A 17681-nucleotide genomic window follows, 5' to 3' on the forward strand; every position below is an offset into this window, starting at 1 on the left:
TTTGGAAAGAAGGGAAAGGCCCAGGTCGACTAGAGTAAAAAAGGAGTTTATATATTTATAAATGCCAAATAAATACCAGAGGCCACCCAACGCCCCCTCCCAGATAGGGCTGTCTCCCCCAGCCCTAGGCTTCTAGGGTCTGAGACATCTTGGCCCCAAGCTACAGCCCAAGAGCAGCTGTCAGTCTGGGCTACCAGGGAACCGAGTGAGGATGATCTGTCCAGCCAAGTTTCACTCCCCCTGTGTGAGGGGCCCCCATAGCCACAGGCCTGAGTCCCTGTATAGGACCCTAAGGGTGAAAGACTCAGGGGGAGAAGGTGGCCATCTCGAGTGAGACCCGCTGCCACAGCTCCTTGGTCTGTTTGCTGCGCTTGAGGTTCTGTAGGATGTCGTTGAACTGCATCATGCCCATGGGCGTCAGGCAGAAGGCGCTGCGGGCGCTCCGGATCGCATTCACAAAGTCGTCGTAGTCCGCAGGAGTCAGGTGAATCAAGCGGTGGTGGATGTACTGGAGGAGGATGTGTGCAGGATGAGCCTTAGTACAAAGCACAGAACCAGGCCCTGCCTCCCTTCCCTCTGGTCCAAGACCACCCAGGAAGTGCTCCACCCTGCTCCATAATTCTAGGTTGTCACCTGCATGTATGCCTGCTGGCAGCGCTGCACCAGTTGGTGGAAGGCCGGGGCACGCAGGTGGTTGTGGGCATGAGCGGGACTCAGCCGCTGCAGCGTCTCCATGACGATCTCCTGCAGCACAAACGGGCTCAGCACCCCCTTGGCTGCCCCCACACAGAACTGGTGCACGTAGTTCACTCCTGGGGGGCAGGGGGAGGGGCATGAGACGGGGGTGGCCACCTCTGCCCTAGGGACCCAACTTACAGATCTCAGCTCTGGCCTGGCAGAGAGCCTCCCTCCACCCCAGGAGCTGAGGTAACCCTCCGCCCCCCGCGCACGCACACATACCCGACCAAGGCCTCAACTCTGAGCAAGAGCTAGGAAGGAGGTCTGGGATAAGGAAGGTGGGGAGAGCAGGTGGGGGGGGGCAATGGTCCTAGGGAGGGGAGGTGTTACCCAGCTTTGCTGCCAGCCCCAGCAACCATTTGACATCATCAGTGTAGGGGGGGGAGCGGGAGAAGTTGTTGGGGTGATCGTTGTGTGCCCGGCGACCCAGCATCTCCAGTGCCAGCATTCCTGGGAGATAAGGGTGGGCACATGGTAGGGTGTATCCTCTTCACCCTTTACCCCAACCTGCCACCTGACCCCACAGTAAACAAATGAAGAGCTAGAGGAAGGGTCCTCTGAAGAGCCACTGGCACAACTGCAGGTAGGAGCACAGAAAGGGATGTCCTCTCACCGACACGGTAGGCAGCATGCAGGTGGTGCAGGCTGTGGGGATTGACTGGCTGACTGTGTGTCTCCTCCTCGGGCGGTGGAAAACCTCCGCTCACCAGAGGGCTGGGCTGTGTGGTCAGGGCAGGCAGTGAGGCACCCTGGATGGCTGGAAACGTGGATGCTGGATGGACACTGCTCACTAAGTGGGGTGAGAGCCATGTGAGGAACTCAGAGCCCAAAGAGACAGAACATTCCCTCCCCACCTCCCCTGCCCAGTGTGCCTCCCCTTCATTCACCTGTTCCCTGGCCCCACAACTCACAGGCCACACTGGTGGGCAGTGGAAGCCCTGGCTCTGTGTGGTAGGGATGTACTGTGATGGGTGCCATGGAAGGGACGGGGAAAGACACAGCAGTGGCAGCAAGTGAGGGAGGAGTCACTGAATAAGGGTACTGAGCCCCCAGGAATGCAGGATGCACACCCTAGGGGCAGGGAGAAGAACAGGGGGAAGATGCCAAATTTGATTAGGATGTTGCTCTCCTGCTTCACCCCCCACAAGCTGCTATCCTGACTTTTTTTTAGACAGTCTCACTCTGTCCTCGAGGCTGGAGTGCAGTGGCACGATATCTGCTCACTGCAACCTCTGCCTCCCAGATTCAAGTGATTCCCATCTCAGCCTTCCAAGAAGCTGGGATTACAGGCGTGCACTCGCTAATTTTTAGTAGAGACGGGGTTTCCCCATGTTGGCCAGGCTGGTCTCGAACTCCTGACCTCAAGTGATCCACCCACATCGGCCTCCCAGAGTGCTGGAATTACAGGCATGAGCCAGCATGCCCAGCCGTCATTTCTTATTTTAGTTGGGCTGAGTCCCCCAGACTCCCACCACCTCACCAGGACTCTCTGACTCCCCAATTATATTCCCAGAGTACCCCACTCCAACCCCCTATGAATTCCCAGTATTTTCCCATGCCTTACCCCCCCAGCAGAACACTGGTCTCACCTGTGGGTATGCAGAGCTGGGCACAGGGAAGACGGCAGGCCGGGGCATGTGAGGCATGGGGTGGGCGGGGTGAGCTGGGTGAGTGAGATACTGAGGGCTACAGGGCAGGTGGGGCTGTAGAGCAGTGTAGGGGTGCAGGCCAGGGGAGTGGCCATGCCCCAGTCCTGGACCCGGGTACAAACTAGACCCCACCGAGATGACAGGCACCACTGTGGCTGCTGCTGTCACTGCTGCCGCTGCCACTGTAACCGGCTCAGTCCCTGGGGCCCCTCTACCCTCAGGCATACCCCGCCCAGCCTCCCCAGCTGCCCTGATCCCACTGGCACTACAGCTTGTAGCCCCTTCACGGGCTGTGGATGAGCCACCTGCAGTTTGCTCATATAGCCAGAACCACTGGTGAGCAACCTCAAACAACACTTCAGGGTACACGCCCCCACCCTTAGCTGCCTCTTCCACTGCCATGCAGGCCTTCTCCAACATCAGGTTGTCCTGGAAGAGAGGGGCACAGAGTGTTAAGGTGGAAAGGCCTTTACCACATGGATGGTGTTAAATGAGATTCCAGTGTCTCCCTCAGAGCTGTCTCATTCCCAGGGAGGCATCAGAGGTCAGTGTCAATGCTTAGAGTCCGTTATCAGAGCAGTGAGTGCTTCACACACTGAATAAATACTGACCAAAATGAGTCAAGACCCAGGTTATAGTCCCAGTTTCAAACTAATTTAACAGCCCCCTCCCATTCAAGTCTTACATGTATGAGGCCTTCCCTAAGTTTTCTATCCTGAGTGATCATCTTGGTCCCTAAACTGTAGGCCTCCATTTCCTTATCTGTAAAATAGAAATAAACCTAACCTTTGAGTTGTAAGGTAAAGGAAAGATGGGTGTGAAAGCACATTAATGGGGAAAATGTCGCCATGAGAGGACCAACAATCATCTGTAAACTCCAGGATATGGGAATCAAGAGCTGGGCCCTTAGCTTTCCCATGCCCAACCTCCCTGCCCAGATGCCCCAGAAGTTGTTCCCAGATTGCCCATAGAAATACCTGTTCCTTGCACTGCACCAGGGCCCGCTGGATCTCATTAGGGTTCAATGCATGGGCATGAGGCAGGCAGCTCAGGGCCAGCTCTGCTGCTGCCCTCACCATATTGGAGTCTCTTGCCCGTGATGCCCTGTCAGCCAGGGATGCAACCTCAGGGGGTGTCAGGTGCCCATCCCAGCATTCTACTAGTATAGTCAGGGCTGCGCTGCCTATCTCCATGGCCTGGCCTTAGGGGAAAGGAGAGAAGGGCAGAGTTGGGTTAGTGTGGGCACCACTGGGGTGTGAGAATAATGTCTTTATCAGATCAGTAACCCCACAAAGATAAGGCTCTTATCCCCACCAATTAATCCCCCTCCCATACCCAAGTCAGGTCACATGATTTACCTGTAATCCAGGAAACGTGGGAAGAATAAGTACGTGAGAGCCAGTTGGGAGAAACAAAGTTGTGCAGGCCAAGGGCATAAAGCCCAATCTCGAAGGCGCAAAGGTGCAGGTTGCGGTGAGGACCCTGGTGGCCCCCTGAGGAAGATGGATGTGTGAAAATGGAAGTGCTGCTGTTGCCCCCTGCCTTGATCAGCACTGTCTTCGCCAGCTCGAAGTAGAAGTGTGCAGCTGCCTCTGATGGCTGATTGGGTACATGAGGGGCATGACTCTCGGGGCGGCGGCCCTTGTACCTGAAGGGGCAATGGGGTAGGGACGGGGGTTGGGGTTTCTTTGAAATGGGTATCCAGGTACGTTGGGAAGGACCAGGGAAAGTGAGGATGCTGGGAGACAATGGTTGGATTGCACTAGGGGTGTGGCTCTGAGGGTGGGCCAGATCAGGGAAGATGGGGAGTTCTTCCCACTGACCTGCCAACTTCAACAGTCTTCGCCCGGGCTCCTCCACTGGTACTGGCCCGGCGACTTCCACTGGAGGATGAGGAGCCCAGGGAGTCCGAAGAAGAGCTGCTAATGCTGTCACTGTCCTGACCTCGACCCCAGGAGGTGGGGGCCCAGCCCCCTCGAAGTGGTCTCCGGCTTAAGGTGGGGGAACTATCCGATGTTGTTTCAGGGGCACTGCTGTCAATGCTGGCCATGCCTAACCCCCAAGAGAAGTCAGTCTCAGAAGTCAGGAGTCCCAGATGTTAGACTCCAACCTTCAGGATTATCCTTCCCTCTATGCTAGCCCACAGGCTGTCCTACCTGTGTGCTTCTTCTTAGGCCGTCCTGGGGACCCCCATCCCCGTCCATTATAGCCTCCACGACTGCCAAGTGCCAAGCGGCTAGGAACCTTCCCTTCTGGCCTTGGGGTCAAAGCTGCCTCAGATGGAAGACCCTCACAGGGGGAATGTGGGGAACTCTCTAGGTGAGGAAAACAGGACGCTGGAATGAGCCCAGGAAAGGGGACCTCAACATAGGTCCACACCATTCATCCCCCCTGCCCAGTGCCCCCACCTCACCAGGCACATTCTTCTCTGTGAAGCCCTCAGTGGGGCCTGGCCCAGCCCCTGCCACACTCCCTGGTTGAGCAGGCCCTGCAGAGCCTGAGGTCAGTGGTTGCAGGGCCCCTGGGGCAGATGGGCCCCCGTGCTTTGAAGGAGACCTCTGGCTGGCTGTGGTTGGGCGGCTAGATGAGTAGAAAGAACTCAGCGTCTGTGGCTTATGTGTCTGGCTCTCTCGGTCCAAGAGTTTGTCTAAGATCTGGAAGACAGAAGCAGTGACCTCCAGAGAAGCAGTGACAGGATGCCCTTTAGCTCCTGACTTCTATTACCTTCCTTTCTCCTTGAAACGGCCAATTGCTACATCCTCAGGGAGCCTTCCCCAGTTACAACCACAGGATGACCTCCTGGTTTACATGTCTTTTTGTAACTTATTCAACCCCAACATATCTTGGTATCCTCCATTAACACCACAGGGCAGAATATACTGATAGTCAATAAATACTGAAATAAGTGAATGAATGACTTTATGCCCTCTGCTTCTCTTCTTCCACCCCATGCCCAAGCACTCCTATAAGAACCATTGGTCTTCTCTTATTCTTTATGAGATGTCCCCAAGATTCCCTACTTACCTCCTATGGGCAGAAGAGCACTTTTCTTTTTTTCTTCTTCTTCTTTTTTTTTTAAGAGACAGGGTCTCGCTCTGTTGCCCAGGCTGGAGTGCAGTGGTATGATTATAGCTCACTGTAGCCTCAAACTCCTGGGCTCAAGCAATTCTCCCACCTCAGCCTCCCGAGTAGCTGGGACTACAGGCGCGCGCCACCATGCCCGGCTAATTTTCTAATTTTTTGTAGAGACAGGGTCTCACTATGTTGGCCAGGTTGGTCTCAAACGATCCTCCCGCCTCTGCTTCCCAAAGTGCTGAGATTACAGGCATGAGCCACTGCACCCAGCCTAAAATAGCACTTTTCTCATTGTACTGGAAACTCCCTGAGAAAGGTAGTAAAATGTTCTCTCTTTCTCTGCCTGTCAAAGGCCCCAGTACCTTACCTTTTTTTTTTTTTTTTTTGAGACAGGGTCTCGCTCTGTCACCCAGGCTGGAGTGCAGTGGCGTGAACCCAGCTCATTGCAACCTCTGCCTACTGGGTTCAAGCAATCCTCCCACCTCAGCCTCCCGAGTAGCTGGGACTACAGGCATGTGCCACCACACCCAGCTGCTAATTTTTTGTATTTTTTGGTAGAGACAGGGTTTCGCCATGTTGCCCAGGCTTGTCTCAAACTCCTGGGCTCAAGCCATCCACCCGCCTCTACCTCCCAAACTGCTGGGATTACAGGCGTGAGCCACCGCACCCAGCCCCAGTCTCTTACCTTCTTAAGCTTGGCCTGGTCGTCCTTGTAAGTGATCATTAGTGCTAATGCCAGGTCACCCTTCTCCCGACGTGTGCCTTCACATAAGAGGGGATGTTCTGCCTCGCTCACTGTTGTCTTCATGCCTGTGAGAAAGAGGACCTTATGGGGATTGAGAGTAGTCATAATTCCCAAGACAGCAAAGGTGAGAGGCCAGGGTTCCCAAGCCATCAGCATATGAAGTAAGGGGTTCCCTTGGTCCAACCCACATCACCTATAGAAATCCTCGTTGCCTATTATATCCAGCCTAAGCTCTGGTGTATCCAGCCTAAGCTCTGGTGTGCTTTTCAAAACCTTCATAACCAGGTCCAATCTGCTTACCCAGCATGTACTTATCATTTTAGGGAAGCTGGCCTTCTCATTCTCATGAAAACTTGATTGCATTGTGTATTTACTCATGGTGTTCACTGGTCTAGGACCTACTGATCTTTTAACCCACATTCCATATTCTACCACTTCCCTTAGGCCTTTCCCTAGATTTTTGTTTTGCTGCCCTTACAATACCCAAAACTCATAGCAAACAATTTTCTTTTTCTTTGTTTGAGACAAGGTTTCACTCTGTTGCCCAGGCTGGAGGGCAGTGGTACAATCACGGTTCACTGCAGCTTCAATCTCCAGGCTAAAGCAATTCTCCCACTTCAGCCTCTGGAGTAGCTGGCAGCACAAGGCATGTGCCACCACACCTGGCTAATTTTTTTTTTTTTTTTTTTTTTTTAGTAGAGATGAGGTCTTGCTAGGTTGCCCAGGCTGGTCTTGAACTCCTGAGCTCAAATGATCCTCCTGCTTCAGCCTCCCAAAGTGCTGGGATTACAAGCATGGGCCACCATGCCCAGCCATATAGCACACATTTTTGCCCTGAATTCCTGTCTTACAGGCACTAGTTGGCTCACACATGTCATCCTGACCTTTCCATTACCATACAGCCTTTCAGAACAAGGCACAGGTCTCATGTCCCTCAAGACCTGAACCAGGCTTAGCTCGTTGATGTGCTTAAGACTCACCCAAGGCAGCAACTGCTGCTTCAAATCCCAGCTCCTCATCCCCAGGTGTCTCGCTGTTCCAGTTGCGACTTGGGGGCCGGGAACCTGTGGGAGAAACCACTGTATAAAAGTTGGGGTAAGTCAGGCAGACAGAAGTATCATGCACAGGAAAAAATGCAAGGGAACCCAAAATCCTCATCATCACAGACCTACCCATGAAGCTGCCTGATGGGTCCTAAAGGTGATTCAGAACCTTGGCGCTCTTGGTTTTTCTTAGAGAAAGCTACCCCTACCCCAGTTCCCCACTTACTGTAGGGTCAGGCACCATACCTGGAGCACAGAGAACGTCAAAGATGAAACTGGCCAACATGAGAGGCAACACAGGCCGATAGTCACAGAGTGTCCCCTCCCGAAGCTCCTCTGCCCGGCACCGCATGGTACTCATCTCGCTCGGACCCAGAGGGATCTTCTTGAGCAGGGCAGCCACCTCAGACTCTTGGTATGCCAGCTTCACCTGAGGGCACAGGAAGGAGCTCAGACCTCTGGTGTGTCAATAGAGATCAAGGTGCAAGGCTCTAAAGAGACTGAAGTACAAGGCTAAGATGGAGCCTCTGACCTCCAAGGCCTTGGTAGAAGCTGGAGGCCTCTGTAGCTCCAAGGCAAACATGCCAACTCGGAAGGCCAGGTTGTGGTGCTCTGGACGCTCACTTAGCACTGTCAACAGGAAGGCTGCCTTGCTCAGGGTGTTGGTAGCCACCCAGGTCTGACGGCTCGTGGATACCTTGTTCTTCTTGCCCTAGAAAGGGAAGAAACACAGGAGACAGGCAGATGATTCTGACTTACCTTGGTGGAGGTAGAAGGAGGCTCTCACTTGGGGTGGGGCATGGGAGCAGGTTGGGGGTAAGTGGAGGAGGGGAAGGTAGAGGAAGGGGGTCTGTCTCACCTTGGCAGGGGGCGGCTCTACCTTGAGGTCGGGTGGGTTGGCTAGCAGATCCTGGGCAAGCTCCACAGTGAGACGGGAGGCCTCATTGCTATAGCCATGCGCATGCAGGGCCTCAGCACAGGCAAACAGTACCTGGAGGGAGGACATGGGACCAGAAAGGTTAAAGTCCCAACTTCCAGGAGCAGGACATCATGCTCACTCATGCAGCCAACATTCCTTGAACGCTTGCTACATGCCAGGCCCTGTGCCGCTCCATAGGAGCTCTGGTTAGAGACACAGATACATAAACACACACGCCACCATGATGCCAGCTATTACAGGGAAAGGTCAAGGGGAAGCAGGTGGGATATCTTGGGGCACAGGGACAGTATCAGAGAGACTCCCTAGAGGAAGTGATCTTTAAGATCCCTGAGACCTGAAGGAGAAACACGGGCTAATGGGGAAGAGCATTCCAGGCAGAAAGGTCAATCTGTCCAAAATCCTGGAGGCAAGAGAGAGCATGGCAGATACATGAGTGGTTCAGCTGACTGGAGTGCAAAGGACAGAGCAGCCAAGTAAGGCTGGCAAAGCAGGCAAAGACCAGATCAAGTGGACCCTCATAGGTCATGCCAAGTACTTTCATTTTATCGTAAGGGCAACAGGAACCCATTGAAGGGTTTTAAGCAGCAGAGTGACACCATCACATTTCAGGAAAATCACGTGGAAGCAGTAAAGTGAGTAGACTGAAAGCAGGGAGGCCAGTTCGGCACCTGCAAGAGGGTTCTCACAGTCCTGCTGATGGTCCTGACACTCCCAACTAGAGCTAGATAGCCCCTCCCAGCTGTGGCTAAGGAGCACCCAGCCCTCCCTCCTTCCATCCCCTCACCTCCATGCGACTCTCCTGTTCCAGTGGCTTCAGCCCAGCAAACAGGTCGTGCTCCTCCCCAGCCCCGCCCTCGGCCTTCTCTTCCTCGCCCCCAGCCCCATCCTGGGCATTGAGATAGTACGCCTGGTAGTCATCATCCTCCTCTCCAACTGCAGGGGCTGCCTCTTTGGTTTTGGGAAGCCCATTGCCACTCTCGTCTGTAGAAGGGAGGTCGTCCTGGGTACAGACATCCCCAGGCAGTAGGCCAGGGGGGCCAACAGAGGCTGTGGGAGGCTCAGGCCCTTCTGAGAAGTACACACCACCATCTTCTTCATAAGTATCTGGGGGCTCAGGAAGGAAAGTGGAAGGGCCTCGGGAGCCACCGTGGAGAGGACAGGGTGGAGGAGGGCTCTCAGGGAATCCCCCGAAGGTGCTGGCCTCTGCACCCAGGGCCAGGCTGCTGTCATCCAGGCTCATCTCGGCCAGGTCCGGCTCCAGGGAGCTGTCTTCGCTGCTCAGCCGTCGCTTGCTTCCGCCACCTGCTGAGCCCTGGCTCCCACTGCCAGCCCCACCCAGTGCCTTGGCTTTGCCCCCACCTGGACCCATCTTATGTAGAGCTTTATCTCCCCCTTCAGCTGAGAGGCGGCGGGGACCCCGCTGTGATGAGGGGACCCCGTCACCCAAGCCCTTTCGCTTGGTCCCAGGCTCCTTGGGCCGCACAGCTGGCTCAGCAGGAAGGGGTCGGGGCCGGTCCCGGGATTCCTCCAGGCCCCCAGAGCGGGAGGCACCTGGCCGAGAGGGCAGGGCCCGGGCCCAGCACAGTGCCAGCTTCCTGTCAGTGCCGCTGTAGGTGACACCAGGAAGTGGGTAGGCCTCTTCCCAGTTGAAGTAGCAGGCCTCCACCGCTGGCCGGAAGCCAGGGAAGAGCCGCTCCAGCGTCTTCTTGTGTTGGCCCCGCTTGACGTTCTCAATCACCTTCAGTTGCCACTGCCGCAGCTGCGTACACAGTTCCCGGCGCCTGTGGGAACAAGGGGCAAGGAGGCTGCTGAGGGGCTACTGGGAAAGGATGGGCATAGAGTAGGTATACACCCCAAAGAGGGGCACGGGGAAAGGACACAGGAAAGTACTTCTTGACCCAGCCCCATAAGCATCACTGAAACACTGGAGAATTTTGAAAAGTGGGTGTTATTTAGGGGAGAGAAGGATGAAAGCCTCTCAGAAAAAGGACTCATAAATCACTGCTAACACCAGCGCTCAGCACCTCCCGTTTCCCGAGGACTAAAATCATGGTATGTCTCTGCAAACAAGGAGATGAAGGCTCAGTCTGTCCTGAGCTGGCCCAGGCTCAGTTCTGTGGTGAGCCTCAGGGGAGACTCACCGCTGGGGGCTGAGGGCAGGGTCCAGCACGGCCAGCCTCCACAGTGTGACCATCTCGTCACACATGCTGGCACAGGCATGGGCTGCCACCTCTGACTGCCCGTTGCTACGGCCCGTGTGCCCACTGGCACTGCTGTGTGAGGCTGAGGTACGTACGCTATACCACCAACCTGTTATCTGGAGACAAAGAAGGCTGTGAGCTACACCTGAGAGCTCAGAGAAAGGCAGAGTAGCCCTCCCAGAGTCCATTTCAGCAAGAGGAGGATGAGGCAGGGGGAGGGAGAGAATGAGCCACCATGGGTCTCCCCAATGCTGGGTGATTACCTGTTCATAGGTGAGGCACTGGTCAGTGAGGATTTCCAACAAGGGGGCAGCATTGCTGTCCCTCCGCTTGAACATCTCCCGCACGATGCTTAGCAGGTTCCAGACGCCCTCTGGCTCACGGCCCCTCAGAGGGCGCAGCAGACATGCCCATTCAGCAGCGGCTGGCGGCTCCGTGGAAGATAGATACATGGAGTTCACATCACTGTAAAAGCAGAGGAACAGAAAACCATGACAGTAAGACGGGGTTGAATGAAACCTAAAAGGGCTTCTGGCCCCAAAATACAGAAGATAGAGGGAAAAGGACATCTGTAACAATTTTTTTTTTTTTTTTTGAGACCAAGTCTTGCTCTGTCGCCCAGGCTTGAGTGCAATGGTGCGATCTCACCTCACTGCAACCTCCGCCTCCCGGGTTCAAGCGATTCTCCAGCCTCAGCCTCCCAAGTAGCTGAGATTACAGGCGCCCGCCACCACACCTGGCTAATTTTTGTATTTTTAGTAGAGATGGAGTTTCGCCATGTTGGCCAGGCTGGTCTCAAACTCCTGACCTCAGGTGATCTGCCCACGTCAGCCTCACAAAGTGCTGGGATTACAGGTATGAGCCACCACCCCCAGCCACAAAAACTCTTTAAATCTTTCTCTGCCTCCATTTCCTGATCTATCAAAGGAAGAAAAGGAACTCTTGCTAGCTAAGAGCAGACCACTCTGTGACTGTACAAGGTCATCATCTTCCATTAATTCGTTAGTGACAACTGTGTGTCAGGCACTGTGCCAGTTCAGGGAATAAAAGGTAGGGGTCACAAGCATGAATAGAAGAAAGGATCTGTCATCAGTCTGAGGGACGCTCCCCCTCCACCACAGACACAGGTATGCAGAGATCCGATTTACCTGAAGACCACAGGCGAGGGGCCACAGAACTTGTGCAGTGTCTTCTTGATGTTGTCAGTGAGTGTCGATTCATCCAGATACCAAGTACTCTGGTCCGATGCTGAGGGCCCTGCTGTGGGGTCTGAGGATGACAGGCAGTCAGTCACCTAGAGATAGGGGCCTGGATTCGCCTGACAACAGCAAGCCTTGAGTAAATGGCGCTCTGCACTACCAGCTTGCTTTCTTCCTACGGCCAATCTTTCTCACCACACTCACCCGGAGCTCCACACACTGTATTGATGGCTGTTGACTGGGAAGACAGGAGTTCGTCCAGGAGACGCTGAGCTGTGGGGAGGATCTGAGGGAGAAAGAGACAGAGGCAGGCAGAACACGGCCTAGGTGAACCCATGGAGGCCTGGGCCTAACAGGAAGGCTGCTATGCGGCCTGGCCCGGAGCTAATTGCAGGAAGGGGTGCCAACCTCACCCACCTGCTGAGGGAGCTCACTGATGAGGTACTGAGCAAACTTCTGCAGCTGGTCCCTCTGTAGCCGGGACAGGGACTCTGAGACTGGGGCTCGCAGGCAGACTGCAGAAGCCTGAAGGGGACACAGAGAAAAATGGAACAATCTGAGAACAGGCTTGCTGGAGCTGGAGCTGGGGGATAGACAGGCAGAGTAGGGGAGGTGAGGAGGCTCACATTGTAGCCAGGCATGCAGCAGAGAAGGGGGGGATGGAGTGTAGGATAGGGCCGGGATAAATTGGGAGGGCCTCACATTGTGGATGCGGAAGAGACACAGTGCCACGACGTGGGTGCACCATTTGGCCCCAGCCCCACAGGTACAGCTGCAGGAAGTGACCCGGCAGCGGTCAAACATCACAGCCACGTTGTAGGCCCCTTTAGGAGGGACCATCTGAGGTGGCACCACTGTAGCACTCAGGTGGAACCCTGGGGAGAAATGGGGGCGTGGTCAGGGAGTGCTGTCAAGACCTGGGTCTCTGCCCTTGACCCTGGCCCTGCAGTTATTCAGACAACATGCTCCAGCTTCTTGCGGTGTGTTCTTACTTCATAAGCCAGGGGGTGGGAGGAGTAGGATGTGCCACATGGCATGATGGCCCACTCACCTATCTGCAATGGGTCCTTCACAGCCCTCATGCGGAAGAGCTGATCCCCTCGCTGAAACTCATCCGCACTGCCATTGGCCAGGCACGAATACAGCCTGGGGGTGAAGAAGAGGACACAGTCACAACTCAGCAAATAACCTTTGGCAGATCCTGTCAGAGACCACAATGCCCTAGGCACTCTCTCCCCAGCCTCACTCCTTCCCCGGGGCGGGGGGTAGGGGGAGGGAGTGGAATCCCAGGCAATCCCTCCCTTGTCTTCCTCTTACCACTGCCCCAAATACAATGTCTCCTTTGTTCTATGGGAAACCCAGCAGACAGTGTGGAGTATCAGGACCCCACTCCCCATCATCAGTCCTTTGGCCTCACCGAATGTCCTCTTCATTCTCAGGGAAGCTCCAAAAAGCAATTCGGAGCTGTAGCTGCTCAGGCACCGGTGGGTAAACTTTCTCCACCACTTCAAATGGGATATGAAATGCCACCTGCTTTGCTGACAGCTCCACCAATGGGATCACCAGTCCATCTTTGCAAACAATGGTTGGGATCAGGGGAAAGAGAATAGGAAATGAAAAGGGCCATGGTTTCTTGGCACTCATGCCAGTGCAACATCCTGGGTCTCACCTTCACTATGAAAGAAAGAGGAGACCTGGATGAAGGTCCTAGAGATCCCCCTATCAGGATACACTAAGCCTTAAGGCTCCATATGGGAAAGGGGAGATGGACAATCCCCAGCCCACAGCCAGCGACACCTAAGGTCTAGAACAGAAGATACCAGACATATCTTAAGAAACTCCTGGCCAGACAGGTGCGTTCCAGGACCCTAGCAAGTAACCCTGCTCACATGGCTCAGCACTGAATTTCCCATATTCCATGAGCATTTTAAATTCAAATTACATGGTTAATGTCTCTCCTCTGGCATTCTTGCCTCTGATTGCCTTTTTTTTTTTTTTTAACCATCCCTTTAACTCTAGATGACTGTAGGCCCCCAGCTAAGGAGAAAAGATAGACCAGAGCCCAGAAGGGGTCTCAAGAAGCACGAGAGGCCAGACCACTTTTGGCACACCTAAATGACAACTTCCCACACTGGAAACCCTCAAGGGGAGAGAGTTATCGCAAGGGACCTAGCTACTGCTGCAACTGGAATCACCTGGACTAAGATAAAGTTACCACTCAAGGTTTTCCACAGTGTTTTAATCAAAAAGTAGTGATAACATGACAAACTGTACATCTCACAAAATTGCTAGTCACATTGATAGATCAGAAAATCATAGAATTAAAAAGAACCTTTTTTAAAAAGTTAATCCCTTTATTTTATTTTTTTGATTTTTATTTGTTTATTTTGAGATGAAGTCTCACTCTGTCACCCAGGCTGGAGTGCACTGGTGCCATCTTGGCTCACCACAACCTCTCCCTCCTGGGTTCAAACTTTCCTCCCACCTCAGCCTCCCAAGTAGCTGAGATTACAAGCGGATGCCAACACACCCAGCAAATCTTTTGTATTTTTAGTAGAGACGGGGTTTCACTATGTTGGCCAAGCTGGTCTCAAACTCCTGACCACAAGTGATCCACCCGACTCGGCCTCCCAAAGTACTGGGATTACAGGCACGAGCCACCGCACCCGGCCAACCCCTTTATTTTACAAGTGAGTGACTGAAGTGGGGGGATTGGGGTAATATGGCATGTTTTCCCAGATTTTAACCTGACCAGGAAGATACCAATATGTTAACAATCTTCATCACTATGACTTCAGTTACTTCCCTCAAAGTGAGGGAGCACTAAGCCCCAAGACCATCCACATACTCAAATATGAAAGAAGCCGGAAGGCCACAGAAGACCCACGGTAAAACTGCCTATGATCTGTGTGTGTTTGTGTGTATGTACACAGGACATATCCTCTCTCCAACTGAGGCTGAATGCCACCACTCCGCCACTCCTAAAAAGTGATATATATGCCGGGCGCGGTGGCTCACGCCTGTAATCCCAGCACTTTGGGAGGCCGAGGCAGGCAGATCACCTAAGGTCGGGAGTTCAAGACCAGCCTGACCAACATGGAGAAACCCGGTCTCCACTAAAAATACAAAAATTAGCCGGGCGTGGTGACACATGCCTGTAATCCCAGCTACTCGGGAGGCTGAGGCAGGAGAATCGCTTGAACTGGGTAGTCGGAGGTTGCGGTGAGCCGAGATTGTGCCATTGCACTCCAGCCTGGGCAACAAGAGCAAAACTCCGTCTCAAAAAAAAAAAAAAAAAAAGTGATATATGTAAATTTCTCTCTTTCCCAAAGGAGCACCAGAAATCTCCACAAGCCAGTTTGGAAAACAGGACTCTTGAAAAGGCCTGAGTAGAATCACACAAATTAAACATCTCAACTGCTGAAAAAAGCCAGCTTCCACTGAGGACCAGGACAAAAACTGTGCCATGAGGAAGGCACAGCAGGCAAGTCCCAGCCTTGGCTTCTGACAGATATTTGACATGGCCAGAAGCAAAGTCTATGATCTAAACCTATGAACTATGGAATCTCTGGCAGGCCAGTTCACCTCTATTTTCCTCTGGGTGGGATCCCTTCTTGGTGTTTCTGGGATCAGAGATCATCACCCAGAAGCAAAAAGCTCCCAATGCACTTTGCAATGCGGTGACAAGCCACAAGTGGTCACTTCTTCACAATCAGCCCCCTACCCACATTCTCTTCTCTCTACTTTCCAGTATGCCTCCGACTGAACGCACTTAAGTATTCCCAAGTCAAAGACAAGATTATTCTCCCTTAGAGATGGGATGCCTTATCCCATCTCTAAGGCAAAGGAGTGACGAAAGATTTACTTTCTGTCCATAGGATCTCCCTGCCACAGCGCGCGCGCGCGCGCGCACACACACACACACACACACACACACACACACACACACAGAGAGGTGTGGAGAAGCCAGCCCACCCCAGGAAGGCCGGAAAAGCGAGTTCTGAAGTCTGTTCTAAGCTTGGGACAGCTCCCAGTCGGGGACAGCTCCCGGCCGGGGACAGCTCCCCGTTCTTCCCCTAGTTGAAGAGAGCTCTTGGTCGGGGACAGCTCCTGGTCCCGGACAGCTCCTAAGCTAGGCCCAAGCAAGGCCTGCCGCTCCTCTTCCCCCCAGCTCACTCTCACCTCGCATTCTGGTACCGCCACTGCCACCTCCGCCACCGCCGCCAGTGGGGGAATTGGGCCCCGCTGACTGTTTGCGCCATCCCCGCCAGTTCTGGCAGAGGCTCTCGGCCTCAGAGATGAAGGAACAGAGCGAATCCTCCTCAAAACGGTCCGAATCCTCGAATGAGAAGCGCTCTCCGTCCTCCCACTCTGCAAACATCAGCTCCATGGGGCCCGCACCCCCCGGGGCCGGGTCCCCCCCCGCGGATCCGGGGCCTGGGCCGCCGGCCGGGGGTTGAGGGGAGGCCCGGGGCCTGAGGGGCGAGCCGGGGCTGGGGGTGGCCGGGGCGCTCAGGGCGGCCGTGCCGGGCGAGAATCTCAGGCCTGGGAAAGAGACAGGACCGGGCCTCGCCCAACAGCGCGGTGCAAGCGGTGATCTTGGCCAGTCTCCGAGACTTAAGGCCGGGACGAAGCGCTCAGCGGCTGGGGCCTCTAGGCGGCTGCGGAGCCGCCTCCCCCATCAGCTGATCTGGACTTCCGGCCGCGCGGGCCACCACCACTTCCGCCCTCGCGCGCTCGGGATCCGGATCGGGTACGGGCGGATGTAGGGGACACGTTTATTTAACTGCTGCATTTGCTTTTTTTCTCTCGAGCCCACCCTCAGACACCATAAGAAGAAGCCAACCCCCAACGTTATACGAAGCAACTACAGATCCCAGCAATAACTCGGAGTCCATAATGTCCCCAAGGAATAAACAGCCGCCGTGCATGTTGGGAATTGTAGGCTGTCAGGAGAGGACAGGAACTATTGGATGGAGTTATTGTCTTAACTCTGGATAGGTCCCAGGTCCGCACCACCTTCTGGGAATCGTAGTCCAGAAGTCTGCAATCCAGCCGACCTTTTTATAGGGTCTAACTGGGGAAACATCACAAAAGAATGCATTTGATTTCAGGAAATGGTTGTACTGTTTGTCCATACGGCCTTTGGGTCTAGTAACTCAACCTTTTTTTGTGCCATGGACCCTTTAGCAGTCTAGGTAGGTTTCTGGACCCCCTTCTCAGATTGTTTACAAATGCACAAAATACCAAGAATTACAAAGGAAACCAGTTGTTTAAATACAATTATTAAACTATTAATAGAACAAATCTGTAATGTAATAGTGCTCCTTTATTTACACATTAAATGACAAGATCTAGGAGGAAGTGTAGTAACTATCACAATTTTGAAGCTAGTGATGAGTATAAATGCTTTTTGACATATTTGCAACCAACTGTAACATGATATGAAAATACCATGATTTCATATAGGTTTTGATAATGTTACTGTGGTTTGTTTTCCATAACCCTGACTGAAATGCTAAATTTCAGTCGGAGTTAGAAATATAAATTTTCTCCCAAGTTCACAGACGTCTTAACTGGAGTCTATTGACCTAGGTTAAGAACTCCTAAGGCCAGCCGCGGTGGCTCATACCTGTAATCCCAGCACTTTGGGAGGCTGAGGTGGGCAGATCACAAGGTCAGGAGATGGAGACCATCCTGGCTAACACGGTGAAACCCCGTCTCTACTAAAAATACAAAGAATTAGCCGGGCGTGATGGTGGGCGCCTGTAGTCCCAGCTACTTGGGAGGCTGAGGCAGGAGAATGGCGTGAACCTGGGAAGCTTGCAGTGAGCCAAGATCGCGCCACTGCACTCTAGCATGGGCGACAGCGAGACTCCGTCTCAAAAAAAAAAAAGCTAACTGAATTATGCCTGAAAGGGCAGAGTATACATAAAATGCTATGCAATTTTTCCTAATATCAGGGGAATCAGAAAAGCGAATGCCTTCAGCAACTAGGCAGATAACTTGAGAGAAGTAAACAGGTAATAAACAAAGTAGACATTTGTTAATTCTGTTTCACCATTTTGTAGAGTCCAGTGGTGAGGTCACT

The 17681-nt window shown here is 53.5% G+C and overlaps 1 protein-coding gene and 1 long non-coding RNA gene across 15 annotated transcripts; one reads left to right on the plus strand and one right to left on the minus strand.

Moving 5' to 3' along the window:
- Positions 1–30: 30 nt before the first annotated feature.
- On the minus strand, positions 31–16807 carry ZSWIM8 (zinc finger SWIM-type containing 8). Of its 14 annotated transcripts, none has more exons than XM_054522439.2 (27): positions 15773–16098; positions 13008–13161; positions 12642–12736; positions 12293–12465; positions 12008–12115; positions 11795–11876; positions 11540–11660; positions 10655–10856; positions 10332–10507; positions 9274–9971; positions 8975–9171; positions 8131–8241; positions 7783–7962; positions 7497–7680; positions 7188–7271; positions 6148–6272; positions 4801–5041; positions 4544–4702; positions 4211–4439; positions 3746–4035; positions 3365–3588; positions 2328–2816; positions 1626–1809; positions 1352–1528; positions 1069–1188; positions 634–744; positions 31–508 (listed from the first exon to the last, which is right to left on the minus strand). In XM_054522439.2, the coding sequence occupies exons 1-27, from the start codon at positions 15978–15980 to the stop codon at positions 48–50; spliced, it is 5583 nt and encodes a 1860-aa protein (XP_054378414.1). In that variant the 5' UTR covers positions 15981–16098; the 3' UTR covers positions 31–47. The 14 variants fall into 14 exon arrangements, with proteins under 14 accessions (XP_054378414.1, XP_024109968.2, XP_024109967.2 ...); XM_024254200.3 differs by having other exon boundaries at positions 7188–7286; positions 8110–8241; positions 15773–16097; XM_024254199.3 differs by having other exon boundaries at positions 1650–1809; positions 8110–8241; positions 8975–9971; positions 15773–16807.
- On the plus strand, positions 3754–5301 carry LOC129048273 (uncharacterized). The gene is made up of 2 exons (XR_008510487.1): positions 3754–3994; positions 4227–5301. It is a non-coding gene; the product is annotated as an uncharacterized LOC129048273 (long non-coding RNA).
- Positions 16808–17681: the final 874 nt, after the last annotated feature.

The sequence above is a fragment of the Pongo abelii genome, chromosome 8 (genome assembly GCF_028885655.2).
Source record: "Pongo abelii isolate AG06213 chromosome 8, NHGRI_mPonAbe1-v2.0_pri, whole genome shotgun sequence".
Lineage (NCBI taxonomy): Eukaryota > Metazoa > Chordata > Mammalia > Primates > Hominidae > Pongo > Pongo abelii.